The sequence below is a fragment of the Nerophis ophidion genome, unplaced genomic scaffold, assembly GCF_033978795.1.
Source record: "Nerophis ophidion isolate RoL-2023_Sa unplaced genomic scaffold, RoL_Noph_v1.0 HiC_scaffold_60, whole genome shotgun sequence".
In the NCBI taxonomy this organism is placed as follows: Eukaryota; Metazoa; Chordata; class Actinopteri; order Syngnathiformes; family Syngnathidae; genus Nerophis; species Nerophis ophidion.
Window position 1 is genome coordinate 348,877 of NW_026906982.1, and position 22,287 is coordinate 371,163.

At 43.9% G+C, this 22,287-nt stretch overlaps 1 protein-coding gene across 1 annotated transcript in view; it reads right to left on the bottom strand.

Annotated features, from left to right (window-relative positions):
* LOC133547083 (FRAS1-related extracellular matrix protein 1-like) overlaps positions 1-22,287 on the bottom strand; it is a 61,602-nt gene that overhangs the window by 3,684 nt on the left and 35,631 nt on the right. The window contains exons 20-31 of the mRNA XM_061892886.1: positions 16,894-17,038; positions 16,680-16,821; positions 13,848-14,043; positions 13,516-13,780; positions 10,667-11,081; positions 10,411-10,606; positions 10,201-10,345; positions 10,001-10,130; positions 2,848-2,920; positions 2,511-2,660; positions 2,263-2,420; positions 2,060-2,221 (exon numbers count right to left, since the gene is read on the bottom strand). Coding sequence (XP_061748870.1) covers positions 2,060-2,221; positions 2,263-2,420; positions 2,511-2,660; positions 2,848-2,920; positions 10,001-10,130; positions 10,201-10,345; positions 10,411-10,606; positions 10,667-11,081; positions 13,516-13,780; positions 13,848-14,043; positions 16,680-16,821; positions 16,894-17,038 — 2,177 coding nt within the window. The remainder of the gene's footprint in view (positions 1-2,059; positions 2,222-2,262; positions 2,421-2,510; positions 2,661-2,847; positions 2,921-10,000; positions 10,131-10,200; positions 10,346-10,410; positions 10,607-10,666; positions 11,082-13,515; positions 13,781-13,847; positions 14,044-16,679; positions 16,822-16,893; positions 17,039-22,287) is intronic.

Below are 22,287 nucleotides of genomic sequence, written 5' to 3' on the forward strand. Positions count from 1 at the left end.
ACAGTAGTATCAGGTCTTTTGATTGCTTTTAAGGTGTGTCAGTCTTGTCTTAAAATTGTGATTTTTTTTTTTAACGGTTAGTTAGTTAGTTAGTTAGTTAGTTACTAATCCCAGAAATTTGACTGACAGGGTTCTAAAGCCCTGCCAATAACATAGTTAAAAATGATGGGTGGGTATTGATAAAAAAATGTGAAAATGTCAGAAATGGGATAAGGAAAAGTGATTCTGGATCGTGATTTTGGGGGTGATAAAGAAAAATAAAATCACACGTTAGGATACAACACATCTACTTTTACAGGATAAAAAAATCAATCCTGGCTATCTATATAAGGTAACACCTGATCGTGGTAGGGGAGTTTGCGTGTCCCGATAATCTGAGTTGTCGGGGCATTGACGCCCCTGGTTGGGTCTCACAAGACAAACGCATGCTAGGTTAGGGACCAGACTAAGAGTTGTTTAAAAGGCCTCTATGATGAGACACAAACATGGACAGAGGTTTCCCTTGCTCGCATGCAGCGGCTTGGCGAGTCCCCCTTTTGGAACCAGGCCTTTAGGTAGTGCCTGGCTGCCAAAGAGTCAACTTGGGTCCCCCCTCCAATGGGCTCACCAATCATAGGTTGGGCCAAAGAAGTTGGGTGCATTGAAAGTTGGGTGACAGTCAAAAGTAGAGACATTCGTTCGATCCTCGGCTGTAGAGGTTAGATCTCGGGACTCAGAATACCACCTCTCTGAAGGAGCATGAGCTGGTTCTCGCGGTCCGCTCAATGGATGACCAGTGTCAGAACTTGGTCTGCAATGATGGAAGTAAATCGTACCCATTTCCATTTCTTCGCCAGGGTTGCTCTTTGTCAACAATTCTGTTCATAACTTTTTTGGACATAATTTCTGAGGAGAGCCAGAGCATTGAGAGGATTCAGTTTTGTGACTGCAGGATTACGTCTCCTTTTTGCAGAAGTGGTTCTGCTGGCTTGGAGTGGTGGAGGGCCATCTTTAGGTTAGGGATAGATACTGCCCCAAGGGGAGGAGTTCAAGTGAGAGAGGAGTGAGAGAGGAATGGATAGACAGAAGTTTGACTGGCAAATGGGTGGACAATCTGCACTCATGCAAACTCCTTTCTTGGTGAGGGACTGAGGGAGTTAGAGGGTGCTGACCTGAAAGGTATAGCTCACAATCTACATTCCTACTCTCAGATATGGTCATGAGATTTGAGTAGTGACCAAACAGACAATACCACGAGTACAACCGGCCAAAGTGACTTTCTGCTGTAGGGTAGCAGAGCTCTTTCTTAGAGATATGGTGAGAAGGTCTGTCATTCTGTAAGAACACGGATCAAAGGCATTGCTCCTCCAGATGGAAAGATGACAGATGAGTATAGCAGGTATCTGGTCATGATGCCCCCTGGATGACACCAACACCAGGGAAGGCCCAAGACATTTTGGACGGACCATATCTCTCAACTGGCCAGGAAATGGCTCAGGATCCCTTAGGAGGAGCAGAACAAAGTAGCCGGGGAGAGTCAAGTCGATGATTGGGCCACAGCGCCCCTATGACATAGAACCTACTACCTCAACGGACACGTATTTTGAGATACAGTACAAACTGTCCCTGTAAAACCCTGGAAGAGATGGCCTAAAACATCTGGTTTTCTTCGCTATCATAAACTTAAAAGGGGGAACGGCGTGCCACAGTTGGGAGAGTGGCCGTGCCAGAAACCTGAGGGTTCCTGATTCAGTCCCCAGCTTCTACCAACCTAGTCACGTCTGTTGCGTTCTTCAGCAAGACATTTCACCCTTGCTCTTGGTGAATCGTGGTTAGGGCCTTGCATGGCATCTCCCGCTATCAGTGTGTGAATGAGTGAATGTGGAAATAGTGTCAAAGCACTTTGACTACCTTGTAGGTAGAAAAGTGCTTTACAAGTGTAACCCATTTACCATTTAACTAAAACAGAAAAACAAGAAAATAGAACTGGGAAGCGGAGTCACCAGCAAAAGTCACAACCGGGCAGACATAAAATACTTGCAATCTCATACAATTTCTGAGAACACTTGATTTCACTCACTCGTCCATTGGTAACTTGACTTTTTCCAGGTTTGGCAAGGGGGTTTTGAGGTCCACGCTTGTCCAACCTGCTAAGAAGACGGACCTTTGCTTTCCTTCCTTTTGTTGTCAGCAAGGCATTATTTTCCCCTTGGATATTACCATTCTGAAAATAAAGAACAGACTTTAGAACTAGAAAAACTAATACTTTCTAGAAAGACTTACCGATTTGCCATCAAATCTGACGTCCTTTTTGAAAAGGTCCATTTTAGGCTTTGAGTTGCAGCCGTGATTGGTATTGCGGACCGATTCCGCACCAAGGGATGCACACTGAACATATTTAGGACCACGAACATCTTTTCCCCTGTTTCTGTCCTGGTTTCCTGTACAAAAATCTGGGGTGTTATGGGTTTGTATTCCAAAAAATCCTCAGAAAATGCAAACTGAATACTTAAAAAACATATTTTGTTGACCTTTTTTTGAGTCGTTAATGGTAACGTGAGCTTTATTGATGCGGCCAATAACGGTGCTCTCTGGCTGAACCAGAAAAACGTCAAATATTTCATCCGCTTCTTCAAGTTGATCCTGAAGGAGTTCAATTTTCCATATCTTTCTAGAGACCCCTGAATGAGACAGACCAGAAAAAAATCCATTAACTTAAGGTTTACAAAGGTAATCTCTTCTCTCCCATCCACCGGTCCGACCCTTTTCCGCCCGATGCAACCCACCCACCCACCAAAGTTCCGACTAAGAACAATGGAACCCAGGATAACCCACCATCCCCCGAATCCTGGGTCGAGCCTACTGTACCTGGGTCGAACTGCACTAGAGAATAAGTACTTAAGAGAAAATCTATCCCTGCCGTTGCAGTCACCTCCTTCACCTGTTAGAAAGGAAACAATGGAAAATTACAAGGTATCCATATATCAACATTATATTACAGCAATTGTCTTAACTAAAAGATATACAGTAGAAAAATACAAATAAAGGTTAGTCGAAGGTTAATCCAAGGTTAATATTTAGATTTAATCAAATGTGACCTAATTTAAGTGAATTACATATAGCTGAATTTAATATGTACGTTTAAATATAACATTAAATGTGACATAAAATTAATTTAAAGGGAGGGTTGGCACCAACCATTACCTGGAAGTCCAGAGGGCGCAAACTTTCTAAAGTGTTGCACACAATATACGCAGCCTTCTTCCGTCTTTGAGAGTGTAATGACGTAAAGCAGTGGTCCCCAACCTTTTTGTATCCGCGGACCGGTCCACGCTTAATAATTTGTCCCGCGGCCCGAGGGGGGGGTCTATTTTAATTTTTTTTAATTTTTTTTCTTTGTCATGAAAAAGGGAGTTTTTGTGGTTGGTGCACTAATTGTAAGTGTATATTGTGTTTTTATGTTGATTTAATAAAAAAAAATAATATATATATATATATATATATTTTTTTTTTTTTAAATAAAAATTAATAAAAAATTATTCTGCGGCCCGGTACCAATCGGGCCACGGCCCGGTAGTTGGGGACCACTGACGAAAAGTACAACTTTACATAACACACACAACTCACACACACACTACTGTTGCAATTTGGCAAAGATTAGCTGCTCATGTTGACTATCATTAAATGTTTGGCCCATTGCTTCGCGCCAAACCCCGCTCTCCACCGTGACTATAAATACAAAACCCAAAACCAGTGAAGTTGACACGTTGTGTAAATCGCAAAAAAAAAAAAAAAAAATTCAATGATGTGCAAATCCTTTTCAACTTATATTCAATTGAATAGACTGCTAAGACAAGATATTTATTGTTGAAACTGAGAAACGTGTTGTTTTTTTTGCAACTTGGAATTTAATGGCAGCAACACATTGCAAAAAAGTTGGCACAGGGGCATTTTTACCACAAAGTTACATGGCTTTTCCTTTTAACACCACTCAGTAAATTTTTGGGAACTGAGGAGACCAATTTTTGAAGCTTTTCAGATGGAATTCTTTCCCATTCTTGCTTGATGTACAGCTTAAGTTGTTCAACAGTCTCTTGTGGTATTTTAGGCTTCATATTTTGCCACACAATTTCAATTGGAGACAGGTCTAGACTACAGGCAGGCCAGTCTAGTACCCGCACTCCTTTACTATGAAGCCACGCTGTTGTAACACGTGGCTTGGCTTTGTCTTGCTGAAATAAGCAGGGGCGTCCAGAATAACTTTGGTTGGAATTAAACATAAGTTGCTCCAAAACCTGTATGTACTTTTCAGCATTATTGGTGTCTTCACAGATGTGTAAGTTACCCATGCCTTGGGCACTAATACACCCCCATACCATCACAGATGTAGGCTTTTCAACTTTGTGCCTTGAACACTCCAGATTGTTCTTTTCCTTTTTGTTCCAGAGGACACGACATTGACAGTTTACAAAAAATTTTTGAAATGTGGACTCGTCAGACCACAGAACACTTTTCCACTTTGCATCAGTCCATCTTAGATGAGCTCGGGCCCAGTAAAGCTGGCAGCTTTTCTGGGTGTTGTTGGTAAATGGCTTTCACTTTGCATAGTAGAGTTGTAACTTACACTTACAGATGTAGCGACAAACTGTAGTTACTTACAGTGGTTTTCTGAAGTGTTCCTGAGCCCAGATGGTGATATCCTTTACACAAAGATGTCGCTTTTTGATGCAGTACCGCCTGAGGGATCTAAGGTCTGAAATATCATCGCTTACGTGCAGTGATTTCTCAAGATTTTCTGAACCTTTTGATGAAATTACAGACCGTAGACGGTGAAATCCCTAAATTCCTTGCAATAGCTTGTTGAGAAATATTTTTCTTAAAACGTTGGACATTCTTTTGGAAAGGATACCCCATGGGCGGACCACACCTTCACGGAGTTGGTTTTGCAATCAAGAACAGCCTTCTGCTCAAGCTAACAGAATCACCAGTGGGTGTCAGTGAAAGGGTCAGGACTCTCCGCATCCCCCTTGCAAAATGCAGACATGTCACTTTGGTAAGTGCCTATGCACCAACTCTGCCATCCAATGATGAAGAGAAGGATTGCTTCTACCAGGCACTCGATGACATCCTCAGTCACATCCCGAGGAGTGACAAAATCATTCTGCTTGGTGATTTCAATGCAAGAGTCGGAAAGAACACGCAAAACTGGAATGGTGTGATAGGCGCCCACGGCATTGGAAAAGTCAACCCCAATGGCATGAGACTCCTTAGTCTCTGTGCGGAACACGATCTTACCATCACAAACACCATCTTCCAACAAAAGAACAAATATAAGGCATCCTGGATGCATCCCAGGTCCAAACACTGGCACCTGATCGACTTTGCGATCGTGAAGAGGGCTGACCTCAAGGACGTGCTCATTACAAGAGCTATGCGAGGGGCTGACTGCTGGACCGACCACTGCATGATTCTGACAAAGGTCAGAATGCATGTCCGGCCCCTAACACGTCACGCTGCATCTAAGAGGAAAACACTCAACTGTGCCAGACTCTCCAGCAGCGACACCCGTGACAACTTCCGTCGCTCCCTAGCTGAGAAGCTGGCAGACATTGAGCCACTGATCACCTCAGAGTCTGGGATGGATGAGAAGTGGACTTCCCTATCCACCATCCTCTTTGACACTGCAGCCCAAGCCATTGGTTTCAAAACTAAGAAACACCAGGACTGGTTTGACCAGAATGCTGGAGAGATCTCCACCCTCCTGTACAGAATGCACAAGGCACACAGAGCCACCCTGAACAACCCACAATCCCAATTCCATAAAAAGCAATGGCAAGCCCTTCGTTCTGAGGCCCAAAAAACTCTCAGAAAACTGAAAGATGAGTGGTGGATCTCAAAGGCCAATGAAATTCAGTCTCACGCTGATAGAAATGATATGCACGGTTTCTATGATGCAGTGAAAATCATTTACGGCTCCAGAAACTGCTCCCTGGCACCTGTTAGATCTGCTGATGGAACATCTTTAATCAAGGATCAGGCTATGATAGTGGAGCGGTGGGCTGAGCATTTTAACACCGTGCTCAACCAGCCCACCCCAGTGGACCCAACTTTCCTTGCAGAGCTCCCTACAATGGCCAACAGAGAGATACCCCTACTATTGGAGCAGATGGATTTGTCTCCTTTGTTCTTGTAGATGGTCACAATGTTGGCATCTTTCCACTGTTGCGGGACACACTCTCGTCTCCACACCTCTGAAATGTAAAGATGCAGTGTCCGTGTACAGAGGTAGCCTCCTTCCTTGAGAAGTTCAGCCGGGATGCTGTCAGGTCCAGGGGATTTATTGTTTTTCAGGGTTTTGACTGCATGCAGGATTTCTTTGAAGGTTGGGGGGAGGTCGAGATCTGGCAAGGAAGGAGGCTACCTCTGTACACGGACACTGCATGTCTACATTTCAGAGGTGTGGAGACGAGAGTGTGTCCCGCAACAGTGGAAAGATGCCAACATTGTGACCATCTACAAGAACAAAGGAGACAAATCCATCTGCTCCAATAGTAGGGGTATCTCTCTGTTGGCCATTGCTGGAAAGGTCCTTGCCAAGGTCATGCTTCGCAGACTCATCCCCGCAATATCAGAACGGGTCACCCCAGAGTCGCAGTGTGGTTTTCGGAAGGACAGGGGGACAGTTAACATGATCTTTGTGACACGTCAGCTCTAAGAGAAATGCCGGGAGCAGCACAAGGACTTGTTCATTGCGTTTGTCGACCTTTCATAGGCATTTGACACAGTGAACATGGACTTACTGTGGCAAGTCCTGAAGAGATTTGGGTGTCCACCCAAGTTTCTCACCATCCTTGCACAGTTCCATTCTGGAATGATGCCCCGAGTGGTAGTGGGAAGACACAGCTCAGATCCCTTTGGTGTGAAATCTGGAGTGAGGCAGGGCTGTGTGCTGGCTCCAGTTCTCTTCAACATATTCCTCGTCTGTGTCACAACACTGCTACGTAGGGGGATGGAGGAGCAGGCTGGAGTTACCATAGACTCATGCACTTCAGGCTTGATGGTAACCTGTGTAACATCAGGAGGCTACAGGCAACTACCAAGCTGACCTCGGAGACCATCATTGAGCTGCAATACGCCGATGACTCTGCCCTGGTTGCCCATACACCACAGGCTCTGCAAAACATCCTCTTGGCAGTTGTAACTGCATATACCAGAATGGGACTGACGATCAACACCCAGAAGACAGAGGTACTCTGTCAGTCTAGTGCTGACCTCCCACAAAACCCCACAATAACCCTCACAGCAACAAGGCAACAACTGCTCACGGTGCCCACCTTCAAATACCTGGGGAGCATAATGTCTGACACCTACTCAATGGATGACGAGATCCAGAACCGCCTCAAGCAAGCATCAGCATCTTTTGGTCTTCTAAGGAGAAGGGTTTTTCAGAACAGCAACCTCAAACTCCACACCAAAGTGCTGGTCTACAGAGCAGTATACATCACTGCATTACTGTACGGATGTGAGGCATGGACTATCTACAGCCGCCATCTGAGAAGCCTGGAGACTTTCCATGTAAGATGTCTGCAGAAAATCCTTGGCATCACATGGAAGGACAGAGTGCCGCACACAGAAGTGCTGGAGAGGGCAGGCAGCTGCAGTGTGGAGTCCATCATGACCCAACATCAACTCAGGTGGTTGGGGCATGCCCAGCCATAGAGTCCCACGCAGAATCCTCTATGGTCAGTTACACCTAGGCCAACGCAGTGCTGGTGGGCAGAAGAAGCGGTTCAAAGACCAAATGAAGATCACACTGAAGAGATGCCAGATCAACCCCTCTTCACTGGAGGAACTTGCTTCCTGCCGAGACCTCTGGCGCTCCCACTCCTCACAGGGAGTGGATTATATAGAGCAGTGGTTCCCAAAGTGGGCGGTACCGCCCCCCTGGGGGTGGTGGAAAGATCTGGGGGGGCGGTGAGGAAGAAGGGGGCGGTAGGGGGGCGGCAGTCCGAAGTCGAAGTCAGAATTTCGAACGTTTGTTTGACGATTTATACACAACACATGCAGCAGGACGAGTCAGTGGACGACGCATCAGTGTCCGGTTACCACACGCCGCTCTGGCCCAGTCAGATCCGACAGCATAGACTACAAAAGCAAAAGCTCAGGTTTGTAATTTCAAGCTTGTAATGTTCAGAATTTTCAAAAAGTCATATCAAGATTTTTGGTTACAAAAAAAAATCTCTGACTGCTATCAAGTGCTGTGGAACAAGGTCAAGATGTACTTTATTGCCTTCCCAACATCATATTTAGTAGAACGGGGCTTCAGTGCAGTCGCCTTGCTTCTTTCCAAGCAAAGAAACCGACTGAAAATTACTGACCGCGGGGATCTACGACTTCTTCTTAGTGAGTTCCAGCCTGATGTTGAGAAGCTTATGTCCCTGCACCAAGCACATCCATCCCATTAAGATTAAGTGTGAGACAATGAAAGTTACTGGTGGAATGTTTATTTACCATTCTATGTTGCTGAAACAGTTAAAACTGCTAAAAAATAAATTGGTTTACTAAATTGGGTTTTATTTGTGAAATACACATTTGTGTTTAACCTTTCTCTTTTCAAATTGCAGCATACCAAATATCAAGAAAGAGGTGTTTGTTTCCATATGTGTCTGTTGGGGGGGGGGCGCTAGGAATTCACTGGGGAGCCAAGGGGGCGCCAGCCTGCAAAAGTTTGGGAACCATTGATATAGAGGAACAGCGCACACAACACCGTGCAGCAAAGCGTGCGAAGAGGCATGCTCGCCAAGCCACCCCTGCTCCCCCCAGCACCTCTTTCACATGCCCGGTCTGTAACTGTATCTGTGGATCCAGGATCGGACTGTTCAAACATCAGCAGACTCACAAATAAAAGAAGATGGTCATCATCGAATCGATGGACAACCATAAGCAAGTAAGCATGGAAGCTGCTTTTATACCCAATCATGGCACCCACCTGTTCCCAATTAGCCTGTTCACCTGTGGGATGTTCCAAATAAGTGTCTGATGAGCATTCCTCAACTTTCTCAATCTTTTTTGCCACTTGTTGCCACCTTTTTTGAAACATGTTGCAGGTATCATACTCCAAATGAGCTAATATTTGCAAAAAATAACCTTTTCCAGTTCGATCTGTCACGGCCCGGGCACGTCATCTGCAGACAATCACTAATCAGCGCACGTGGGACTAATGAGGGCAGGCAGCATAAAGACCCGCGGACCCGAAGATCCTATGCAGGAACATAGTTCACTCTCGCAGTAAGCATCCCGTTTCTGGCTTCCTTTCCTCGTACTTGCTCTTTCTCTCCGTACCCTTCCCTGTTCCCGTGTTTATGTACATTGTGTCTCCCGCAGTAAATCCCCCGTTTTCCATGATCGAGCAGTGTGTCTCGACCGCCCTTGGGATTCCGAACTACCTTCCCCGAGATCCTCGACCTCTGCTTGGACATGGACATTGTTGCTCCTCTCCAGTCCCCCACCGCTTGCCTGCCCACGAACTGCCTTCTTAACTTGCCCTTTGGTCTGACGAAAGATACATCCAACAAACCTTGGTAACATTTACATGGTTTATTTTACACATCGCTTTGCACCTATCACTTAGAGTAGCATACACATCCCACACATTCATCAATAGGTTAAATAAACCTGATGAACTGATTTCTGCCGTGGAGTCGTCTCCTTCCCCCGCCGTACATAACACGAACGTTAAGTATCTCTTCTCGAAGTCTATTCAATTGAATATAGGTTGAAAAGGATTTGCAAATAATTGTATTCTGTTTTTACTTACCATTTACACAACATGCCAACTTCACTGGTTTCCCGTTTTGTATATTATTTCATCACATTTAGAATTTAGGTCTCTGTGGGAAAGACTCAAGAAAGGTATGAAGAGATTGAATAACGTTTTTTTCTATTGTATTTACACAGTCTTACATTTACCGTATAAAATACTTTAGTAAGTACCACATGAGCCGACAAAGGAGGTACTCGCCTTGACGGTGATATACGACGACTCCGCTATGTATCCTTTGCGGATGATCTCCACCATGACCATTTTGTCATCCTCGCACACAGAGTACTCAGACTTAGCCAGTTCAATGCTGGACCAGCTCAGTTGAAGTCTGCAAAAATACATACATACATCAAATTCCAAATTACTGTTTGTAATTGTATTTGTATTTTTTGGCGTACATCTGAGAAGGCCCGGCGTTGTTTTTAGGACCGCACACCCTAAACTTCAAGGTGTCCATCAGAGACTCCATTTGTGGATCGATGATGTATGCGACAGTTTTCCTTTTCAGTTCCGTTTGAGCAATGCGCCGACGAGCAAAACCACCTGCGAGGAAAGAAAAATTACAATCCGCGTTGATACCACAACAAGAACCAGAACCGCTCCCTGACCCGTCGTCATATTTTCCAGGTAGCCAAAATACGGCTGCCGAATGATAGAAATTGTCAGCGGCTCTTCTTTGCGGTTTTGAGATTTCATCTCGCAAGACGACAGAAAGATTCCATATCGTCCGTCACTTAGAAGCTCTGCTTTCCAAAGGAGAAGCCGCATCGCAATTTCTGGATGTGACGTAGGTACGGGTTTGATCTAGAAACAAAACAACGTTATACTTCAACTGAAAATTCCGAAAACATTCATCGTTTTTACCTGAATGGTGAACAAAAAAGGTTCCGTTCGTAACTGCCCGTCTAAGAGGACGCCGCGATTGGTGCCGTCTGTGGCGGAAAACTCAAAATGGTCGATCTCGGAAGCCTCGCCGTTGTGTTTGTACGTCACCTCCAGCTTCTCCACATCTTGCTGGGTGAAAATGGAGCCGGTAGTCAGCGGGGTGTCGCGCAAAACCAGGACGCCGTGGAAGGGGGGATTCCGAATGTGGAAGGTCAAGGAGCCAGGAGAGGTGTCGGGGTCGAACATGGAGAGGTGCTCCGGACTCAAGACCGTTGACAACCCTCGAATGACTACCAGGCCCTTGTTGGTTAACGACGGCGGTAAACCATCCGCCGTTGTCACTACAACTTCTAAAATTCCTCTTTGGCTCGTCTCATTGTTGCTGACGACAAACCTAAAAGAAACAGAAGCAAAAACAAGATCCCTTTTTTATACGTCAACTTCATTGCTAATTTTGAGCCGAACCCTAACCCTCTTTCAGGGCAATGGAAACCAAACAACATTCGGTTCAGGACACATTTGAAACCTCGTTTGCGGGTCCAGAGGCAAACAAAAACGGCAGTTTTGCAAGTGGTCTATTCTTTCTTGCGCCATCTTTTAAAAAAAAGTTTATGTTGCTTCATCTTTTACAGGCGAGAGATCAGGGAAATATTTCAAAACATATGTCTAGCGATTGCCAACTGGTTTTCAGATGGTTTTGTCACGGCCCAACTTCGAACCCTCAATTCTCCCGCAACAAGATCCTCCAACACTCTATCTGGCAGTACGCCAGGGCACACCCACGCTTCGCCGCAGCTGCATTCGGTCAGCGATCAGCGCACCTGCAATCAATCAGGAGGACAGCATAAAGAAAGAAAAGCTCAACGGTCCTGGGTTAGAGTTTCCGCCCTGAGATCGGTAGGTTTTGAGTTCAAACGCCGGCCGAGTCATACCAAAAACAATTAAAATGAGACCCGTTACCTCCCTGCTTGGCACTCAGCATCAAGAATTGGAATTGGGGGTTAAATCCCCACAAATTATTCCCGGGTGCGGCCACCGCTGCTGCTCACTGCTCCTCTCACCTCCCAGGGGGTGAACAAAATGATTGGTCAAATGCAGAGGGCAAATTTCCCCACACCTAGTGTGTGTGTGACTATCGTATTGAAACGGATGGTTGGAGTATGGAGGCAGAAAGCGAAAACGAAATTGAAGAAGAAACTGAAGCTACTGAGTGAATAGCTATTGACGCTATTCGGCCACGTCTGCCTTAGCATCGCCGGTAAAATTTGCAGACCAAACGATCGGGACTTTCGCATCTTGTGACACTGGAGCAACTTAAATCAGTCGATTGGTAAGTGTTTGTTTGGCATTAAATGTGGGTGGAGGGAAACGCTGGATGCAAATATAGCTAGAAATGTACATACAGCTAGCCTAACTAGCATGTTAGCATCGATTAGCTGGCAGTCATGCCCTGACCAAATATGTCTGATTAGCACATAAGTCAATAACATCAACAAAACTCACCTTTGTGATTTTGTTGATTTTATCATCGGAAATGCATCTGCAGGATATCCATACATCTCTGTGCCTGGTCTGCCTTAGCATCGCCGGTAAAAAGTGGAGACAAAACGATCGGGACTTTCGCATCTTGTGGCACTGGAGCAACTTAAATCCGTCGATTGGGAAGTGTTTGTTTGGCATTAATAGTGGGTGGAGCGAAAGGCTGGATGCAAATATAGCTACAAATGTACATACAGCTAGCCCAAATAGCATGTCAGCATCGATTAGCTGGCAGTTATGCCGCGACCAAATACGTCTGATTAGCACATAAGTCAATAACATCAACAAAACTCACCTTTGTGATTTCGTTGACTTTATCGTTGGAAATGCATCTGCAGGATATCCATACATCTCTGTGCCAAGTCGGCCTTAGCATCGCCGGTAAAATGTGCAGACCAAACGATCGGGACTTTCGCATCTTGTGACACCAGAGCAACTTAAATCCGTCGATTGGTAAGTGTTTGTTTGGCATTAAATGTGGATGGAGAGAAAGGCTGGATGCAAATATAGCTACAAATGTACATACAGCTAGCCTAAATAGCATGTTAGCATCGATTAGCTGGCAGTCATGCCACGACCAAATATGTGTGATTAGCACATAAGTATATCACATCAACAAATCTCACCTTTGTGATTTCGTTGACTTTATCGTTGCAAATGCATCTGCAGGATATCCATACATCTCTGTGCCATGTCTGCCTTAGCATCGCCGGTAAAATGTGCAGACCAAACGATCGGGACTTTCGCATCTTGTGACACTGGAGCAATTTAAATCAGTCGATTGGTAAGTGTTTGTTTGGCATTAAATGTGGGTGGAGGGAAACGCTGGATGCAAATATAGCTACAAATGTTCATACAGCTAGCCTAAATAGAATGTTACCATCGATTAGCATGCCGTGCTAATCGATTCACATTCTACGTAAATCAACTCGAATCCGTCCCTGATTGTGTTGTTACACCCTCCGACAACACATGACAAGGCATGATGTTGTGATGTCATCGCTCCGAGAGCAAATAATAGAAAGGCGTTTAATTCGCCAAAATTCACCCATTTAGAGTTCCGAAATCAGTTAAAAAAATATACTGTCTTTTTTTCTGCAACATCAAGGTATATATTGACGCTTACATAGGTCTGGTGATAATGTTCCCCTTTAACTTAACTTAACTTTAACTACAGTCTTATTGTCCAGAGAACCCAATTGATGCCCAGAGACACAGGGTCTGGTGGTAAGCATTGCGAGGAGAAGACCATAAATATCCAGCCTAAGGGTGAATGTTTCAAGACTTACTGGACAGTTACGTTGGAAGTGCCAGCACTCTTGTCGTGCACGTAGGCCACGGTGTTCGATGCCACGTCTATCTGGCTGAAGGTGGAGATGGTCACACCGGGATCCTTGACGTTCTCCAGATACCCATGAGCAGGCGGGGCGGTGACCAGGAACACCAGCTCCTCGGGCTTGTCCGTACCATCCGTAGCAAACAGTGCATCGGTGGTAAGAACCACGCAACCGCCGCGGCTGACGTTCACAGGCCTGACCAAGACGGCAATATTTCCTGATAACAAACAAAAATTAAAATGTAAATAGTGTGGGCGACTGTTTTATGCAATAAATCGAGATACCCTTTTTCACGTGTTTGATGGATATGTTGAACTGCTGCAAGGGAGACTCATTCCTTCCGTCGTATAAGTAGAAAGCGAAGAAGTCCCGGGTGGTGTTACCAAACGGGTTTCGGTGCACGTATTGCAGATGATTCACATCCACTGTTTCCTGGGAAAAGTTTCCTTTACCCGGCAGCGAAACCCAGTCTTCCGCATGCTGAGTAAAAAAAAAAAAAAGTCACACTTAAGAAAAGACAAAACCCCCAAACCAGTGAAGTTGGCACGTTGTAAAAATGGTAAATAAAAACAGAATACAATGATTTTTAAATCTTTTTTAACCTATATTCAGTTGAATAGACGGCAAAGACAAGATACTTAACGTTCAAACTGGTAAACTTTTGTTATTTTTTGTTATATTAGCTCATTTGGAATTTAATGCCTGCAACATGTTTCAAAGAAGCTGGCAAAAGTGGCAAAAAAAGTCGAGGAATGCTCATCAAACGCTTATTTGGAACATCCCACAGGTGGACAGGCTAGTTGGGAACAGGTGGGTGCCATGAAAGCAGCTTCCATGAAATGCTCACTCATTCACAAACAAGAACGGGGCGAGGGTCACCACGTTGCCAAACAAATGCGTGAACAAATCGATCAGCAGTTTAAGAACATTTTTCAACCGAGGAATTTAGGGATTTCACCATCTACGGTCTGTAATATCATCAAAATGTTCAAAGAATTTGTAGAAGTCACTGCACGCAAGTGGCAGGTCTGTGAACTTCGATCCCTCAAGCGGTAGTGCATCAAAAACCAATATCAGTGTGTAAAGGAAATCACCACACAGGACCAGGAAGACTTTAGAAAACGACTGTCAGTAACTACGGTTTATAGCTACATATGTAAGTGCAAGTTAAAACACTACTCTGAGAAAGCAAAAGCCATTTATCAACAACACCCAGAAACACCGCCAGCTTCGCTGGTCCAGAACTCATCTAAGATGGATGGAGGCAAAGTTTTTAAGTGTTCTGTGATCTGACGAGTCCATATTTCAAATTGTTTTTGCAAACAATTGGCAGGTCTGTGACCTTCGATCCCTCAGGCGGTACTGCATCAAAAACCAACATCAGTGTGTAAAGGAAATCACCACACAGGCTCAGGAAGACTTTAGAAAACCACTGTCAGTAACTACTGTACGATTTATAGCTACCTTTGTAATTGCAAGTTAAAACACTACTCTGAGAAAGCAAAAGCCATTTATCAACAACACCCAGAAACGCCGCCGGCTTCGCTGGTCCAGAACTCGTCTAAGATGCATGGAGGCAAAGTGTTAAAGTGTTCTGTGATCTGACGAGTCCATATTTCAAATTGTTTTTGGAAACAATTGGCAGGTCTGGGACCTTCGATCCCTCAGGCGGTACTGCATCAAAAAACAACATCAGTGTGTAAAAGAAATCACCACACAGGCCCAGGAAAACTTTAGAAAACCACTGTCAGTAACTACGGTTTATAGCTACATATGTAAGTGCAAATTAAAACACTACTCTGAGAAAGCAAAAGCCATTTATCAACAACACCCAGAAACGCCGCCGGCTTCGCTGGTCCAGAATTCATCTAAGATGGATGGAGGCAAAGTGTAAAAGTGTTCTGTGATTTGACGAGTCCACATTTTTGGAAACTGTGGACGTCGTGTCCTCTAGACCAAAGAGGAAAAGAACCATCCGGACTGTTCGGCACTAAGTTCAAAAGCCAGAATCCGTGATGGTATGGGGGTGTATTAGTGCCTAAGGCATGGGTAACTTTTCTGATTCATAGCTTTAGCTTTGCATAGTCGCGTTTTAACTTGCACTTACAGATGTAGTGAGAAACTGTAAATACTGACAGTGGTGTTTTGAAGTGTTCCTGAGCCCATGTGGTGATATCCTTTACACACTGATGTCGCTTTTTGATGCAGTACCGCCTAAGGGATCGAAGGTCTGCAATATCATCGCTTACATGCAGTGATTTCTCCGGATTCTCTGAACCTTTTCATGATATTTCGCACCGTTGATGGTAAAATCCCTAAATTCCTTGCAATAGCTTGTTGAGAAATGTTGTTCTTAAACTGTTCGGCAATTTGCTCACGCATTAGTTCACAAAGTGGTGACCCTCGCCCCGTCCTTGTTTGTGAACGACTGAGCATTTTACGGAAGCCGCTTTTAATACCCAATCATGGCACCCACCTGTTCCCAATTAGCCTGTTCACTTGTGGGATGTTCCAAATAAGCGTTTGATGAGCATTCCTCAACTCTCTCAGTCTTTTTTTTGCAGCTTGTGCCGGCTTTTTTGAAACATGTTGCAGGCATCAAATTCCAAATGAGCTAATATTTGCAAAAAAAATAAAGTTTTCCAGTTCGAACGTTAAGTATTTTGTCTTTGCGGTCTATTCAACTGAATATAGGTTGAAAGGGATTTGCTAATCAATGTATTTTGTTTGTATTTACGTTTTACACAACATGCCGACTTCACTGGTTTTTGGTTTTGGGGCGGTATGGCTCGGTTAGTAGAGCGGCCGTGCCAGCAACTTGAGGGTTGCAGGTTCAATCCCCGCTTCAGCCATCCTAGTCACTGCCGTTGTGTCCTTGGGCAAGACACTTTGCCCACCTGCTCCCACTGCCACCCGCACTGGTTTAAATGTAAAAATGTGATATTGGGTTTCACTATGTAAAGCGCTTTGAGTCACTAGAGAAAAAGCGCTATATAAATATAATTCACTTCACTTCACACATCTTTGTGCAATGTATGCCAGGAGACAGGCCAGCACAACATTAAGACCATTAACTGCTCAACCTGACACAAATATTATTATGTTCCAATACCAACCTTAACCTGTAATAATCCTTGCGTCGGAACTCTCGTCAATTTGTACAAGACCTGTGAAGACGGAGTATCGCGGTCCTGAGCAAAGAGTGTTCGGCTGGTTATGAGTCTGGCCTCTCCTGGTTTCACCTTCAGTCCAATGTTTCTAGAAGTCACAGGAATCCGTCAGTTTTACAAGGGCTTTCTAAAAATATGCATAATTGGCCTGGAATCTAACCTTATCAAACGAGGTGTTTCGTCGTTGATTGGTAGTACTTTCACCGTCACCTGTCTTTGGATTTGGTGTCGGCCGTCAGTTAGCTGGATGGTAAAACTGTCATCTGGATATTCAGAGTCGTCGTGTGCGTACATCACGCCTTTACCTGCAAGACAGTGACAAAATGCTCACAAATTGTGAGTAACCCTAGTTTAGCTTCCCCATAGTCTACTGCTTGGGCCTTTGTTTTCTATTAAAAGGCGCTGCAGTGCAAACCAAATGATTGTCAGTGTTGGGGTCCCCACCTGCTGTGGCAATTTACGTGATCTCATGTTTTGGTTCATGTGTAGGGCAGTGGAGTCAGACAACAATGTCATTAATGGTCTGACTAACCCTAGTGCAGTGGTTCTTAAAGGGGAATATTATCACAATTTCAGAAGGGTTAAAACCAATAAAAATCAGTTCCCAGTGGCTTATTTTATTTTTCGAAGTTGTTTTCAAAATTTTACCCATCACGGAATATCCCGAAAAAAGGTTTTAAAGTGCCTGATTTTCGCTATCTTTAAATCCATCGTCCATTTTCCTGTGACGTCATTTAATGATGCCAACATGGCGGATAGCACAGCAAGATATAGTGACATTAGCTCGGATTCAGACTCGGATTTCAGCCGCTTAAGCGATTCAACAGATTACGCATGTATTGAAACGGATGGTTGGCAGATAGTGAAAACGAAATTGAAGAAGAAACTGAAGCTATTGAGCGAATAGCTATTGAAACTATTCGGCGATTGCCTTCTAACCGAGGATTGAGTGTCGCAGGGTATCCATACATCTCCGTGCCATGTCTGTCGTAGCATCGCCGGTAAAATGTGCAGGAGCAACTTAAATCCGTCGATTGGCAAGTGTTTGTCTGGCATTAAATGAGGGTGGAGTGAAAGGCTGGATGCAATTATAGCTACATACAGCTAGCCTAAATAACATGTTAGCGACGATTAGCTGGCAGTCATGCCGCGACCAAATATGTCTGATTAGCACATAAGTCAATAACATCAACAAAACTCACCTTTGTGATTTCGTCAACTTTATCGTTGGAAATGCATCTGCTTTGAGTGTCGCAGGGTATCCATACATCTCTGTGCTATGTCTGTCATAGCATCGCCGGTAAAATGTGCAGACGAGGGACTTTTGGATCTTTTGACACTGGTGCAACTTGAATCTGTCGATTGGTAAGTATTTGTTTGGCATTAAATGTGGGTGGAGTGAAAGTCTGGATGCAAATATAGCTAAAAATGTACATACAGCTAGCCTAAATAGCATGTTAGCATCGGTTAGCTGGCAGTCATGCTGCGACCGAATTTGTCTGATTAGCACATAAGTCAATAACACCAACAAAACTCCCATTTGTGATTTCGTTGACTTTATCGTTGGAAATGCATCTGCTTTGAGTGTCGTAGGGTATCCATACATCTCTGTGCCATGTCTGTCATAGCATCGCCGGTAAAATGTGCAGACGAGGATACTTTTGGATCTTTTGACACTGGTGCAACTTGACTCCATCGATTGGTAAGTGTTTGTTTGGCATTAAATGTGGGTGGAGTGAAAGGCTGGATGTAAATATAGCTACAAATGTACATACAGCTAGTCTAAATAGCATGTTAGCATCGGTTAACTGGCAGCCATGCTGCGACCGAATTTGTCTGATTAGCACATAAGTCAATAACATCAACAAAACTCCCCTTTGTGATTTCGTTGACTTTATCGTTGGAAATGCATCTGCTTTGAGTGTCGCAGGGTATCCATACATCTCTGTGCCATGTCTGTCATAGCATCGCCGGTAAAATGTGCAGACGAGGGACTTTTGGATCTTTTGACACTGGTGCAACTTGAATCCGTCGATTGGTAAGTGTTTGTTTGGCATTAAATGTGGGTGGAGGGAAAAGCCGGATGCAAATATAGCTACAAATGAGGCATAACGATGCAATATGTATATACAGTTGGCCTAAATAGCATGTTAGCGTCGATTAGCATGCCGTGCTAATCGATGCACACTCCACGTAAGTCAACTTGAATCCATCCCTGATCGTGTTGTACACCCTCCGACAACACACCGACGAGGCATGGTGTCTCCAAAGTACGGGAAACGGTCGAAAAAAACGGAATATAACAGAGCTGATTTGACTCGATATTTGTAATGTGTTTGAGAAAATGGCAGATTGACGTCATCGCCCCGAGAGCGAATAATAGAAAGGCGCTTAATTCAGCAAAATTCACCCATTTAGAGTTCGGAAATCGGTTTAAAAAATATATGGTCCTTTTTCTGCAACATCAAGGTATATATTGAAGCTTACATAGGTCTGGTGATAATGTTCCCCTTTAACCTGAGTTCGATCGAACCCTAGGGGTTCCTTGAGTTGGCCTCGGGGGTTCGGGGGACCCTCCGCCGCGGAGGGCGAGACACACCTGACTCATCATGTACCATGGATTGATTAACGTGGGCCCCAACTTAAACAAGCTGAAAAAGGTATTCGGGTGTTACCATTTAGTGGTTAATTGGACGGAATATGTACTGTACTGTGCAATCTACTAATAAAAGTTTCAATCAATCAATCAATCATGTAAATAAAAACATCTCCCTAAGTCACTCTGATTTGCAGGTTTGTATTTTGTTGTGAGTTCATGCACTGTGTTGTTTTTGTTTTTTTGTTTTTAACAAGGTGATGTTTGTGCACCGGTAAAACAAAACATATAACTTTGTCTTGAATTTGAAAAACTATATATTTTATTTATATATTTTATATATATTTTTTTTCATATGCGCATATGAAACTGGTGGGGTTCGGTATCTCCAACAAGGTTAAGAACCACTGCCCTATTTTTTTTTTTAAAAAAGGATTGAAAATTCAAAGAGATGGGGTGAACATTTTTGGGGATGTTTTAGTATGTTTTTTTGTTTGAGGACAAACATGACACAGACCTTCCCTATTGTTAAAAAGTTCACTGGTTCATACGTTTGTGTGTATGCTTCACTGAAGAGAGCGTTTGGCGAACATCGTTTTGTCCTATTAATTTCATCGGTTCTCGAACTCACCATAGTGTGGACTAAACACTTTGTTTACATGTAAAATCATCCGCTTCTTCTTCGTCTCATTTTGTCCACTAAACGTTTTATACTGTGCGTAAATGCACAAAGGTGCCCTTTGTTCATGTTATTGACTTGTTGGAGTGCTACATGTAAAGATCTTCCACTCCTTCTTTGTCTCAATTTGTCCACCACATGTTTTATACTGTGCGTGAATGCCCAAAGGTGCGCTTTGTTGATGTTATTGACTTGTTGGAGTGCTACATGTAAAATCTTCCACTCCTTCTTTGTCTCATTTTGTCCACCACATGTTTTATACTGTGCGTGAATGCCCAAAGGTGAGCGTTGTTGATGTTGAATATCAGGCATATTTGGTCAGTGGATGACTGCAAGCTAATGAATGCTAACATGCTATTTAGGCTAGCTGTATGTACATATTGCATCATTATGCCTCGTTTGTAGGTATATTTGAGCTCATTCGATATCCTTTATCCTCTTTGTATATATTATATATTTACATGTCTCATGACAAATTATCTGTAAGTAATATTGGCTGCATTTCAGATAGTTGTTTGTGTGCCATGTTGTTCCAGACCACAGCAAACATTATCTAGCTTGCCAAAGATCGTAATAAATCAATTAGAAGAAGACAGCCTGCCATTTCCTTTAACTTGGAAACACACATTTATACCTTTGGCCATTAAAAGCCAATCGTTTCCAGGAGTTGTCTCACCTTCTGAGTAGCCTCTGATTTACTACTGGTTTCTAATGTTGTAAAAATGTGTAGAATAAATATTACATTTCAAAATTCCTGTCAAACAAAATTTGCTTCAGCCTGCGACATGTAGTCATTTTGATCGTAGACTAAAACAGAATACATGATTTGCAAATCCTTTTCAACTTATATTCATTTGAATAGACTGCAAAGACAAGATATTTAATGTTTGAACTGAGAAACTTTGTTTTTTTTTTGCAAATAATCATTAACTTAGAATTTAATGGCAGCAACACTTTGCAAAAAAGTTGGCACAGGGGCATTTTTACCACTGTGTTACATTGCCTTTCCTTTTAACAACACTCTGCAAACGTTTGGGAACTGAGGAGACCAATTTTTGAAGCTTTTCAGATGGAATTTTTTTCCCAATCTTGCTTGATGTACAGCTTAAGTTGTTCAACAGTCCGGGTCTCCGTTGTGGTATTTTAGGCTTTATAATGCACCACATATATTCAATGGCAGACAGGTCTGGACTACAAGCAGGCCAGTCTAGTACCCGCACTCTTTTACTACAATGCCACGCGGTTGTAGCACACGGCTAGGCATCGTCTTGCTGAAATAAGCAGGGGCGTTTATGATGACGTTGCTTGGATGACAACATATGTTGCTCCAAAACCTGTATGGACCTTTCAACATTAATGGTGCCTTCACAGATGTGTAAGTTGCCTCTGTTTTGGGCACTGATGCACCCCCATACCATCACAGATGCTGGCCTTTGAACTTTGTGCCTATGACAATCCGGATGGTTCTTTTCCTCTTTGCTCAGGAGGACATGACGTCCACAGTCCCTAAAAACAATTTGAAATGTGGACTCGTCAGACCACAGAACACGTTTCCACTTTGCATCAGTCCTTCTTAGATGAGCTCGGGCCCAGTGAAGCCGGCAGCGTTTCTGGGTGCTGTTGCTAAATGGCTTTGGCTTTGCATAATACAGTTTTAACTTGCACTTACAGATGTGGCGACCGACTGTAGTTACTGGCGGTTGTTTTCTGAAGTGTTCCTGAGCTGAAGTGGTGATATCCTTTACACACTGATGTTACTTTTTTGATGCAGTACCACCTGAGGGATCGAAGATCCGTAATGTCATCGCTCATGTGCATAGATTTTTCCAGATTCTCGGAACTCTTTGATGATATTATGGACCGTAGATGGTGAAATCCCAAAATTAATTGCAATAGCTCGTTGAGAAATGTTGTCCTAAAACTGTTCCACAATTTTGTCAGGCATTTAGGGGCGAAATGGCATAGTGGGTAGAGTGGCTATGCCAGAAACCTGCAGGTTCGCTCCCCGCCTCTTACAATCCAAATCGCTGAGGGTTTTCACGGCCAATGCGCCTTCATCTTTGTGTCCTGATGAGCGCACCACGGGCCGCACCACTGGCCACACCCACCGGTGTGCTCTCTCCGCTGCGGGCGTGCCTCTTCGCGTCTGAAGACAATCTGCAATCAGCGAACCTGCCCGTGATGATTGTGCTGCCTTCATAAGCCGTCACAACCCGCCATGCCGCGCCGGAATATAATCTTTGATCTACCGTCTGTCATCTTAAAAATGAGCTGTGCGT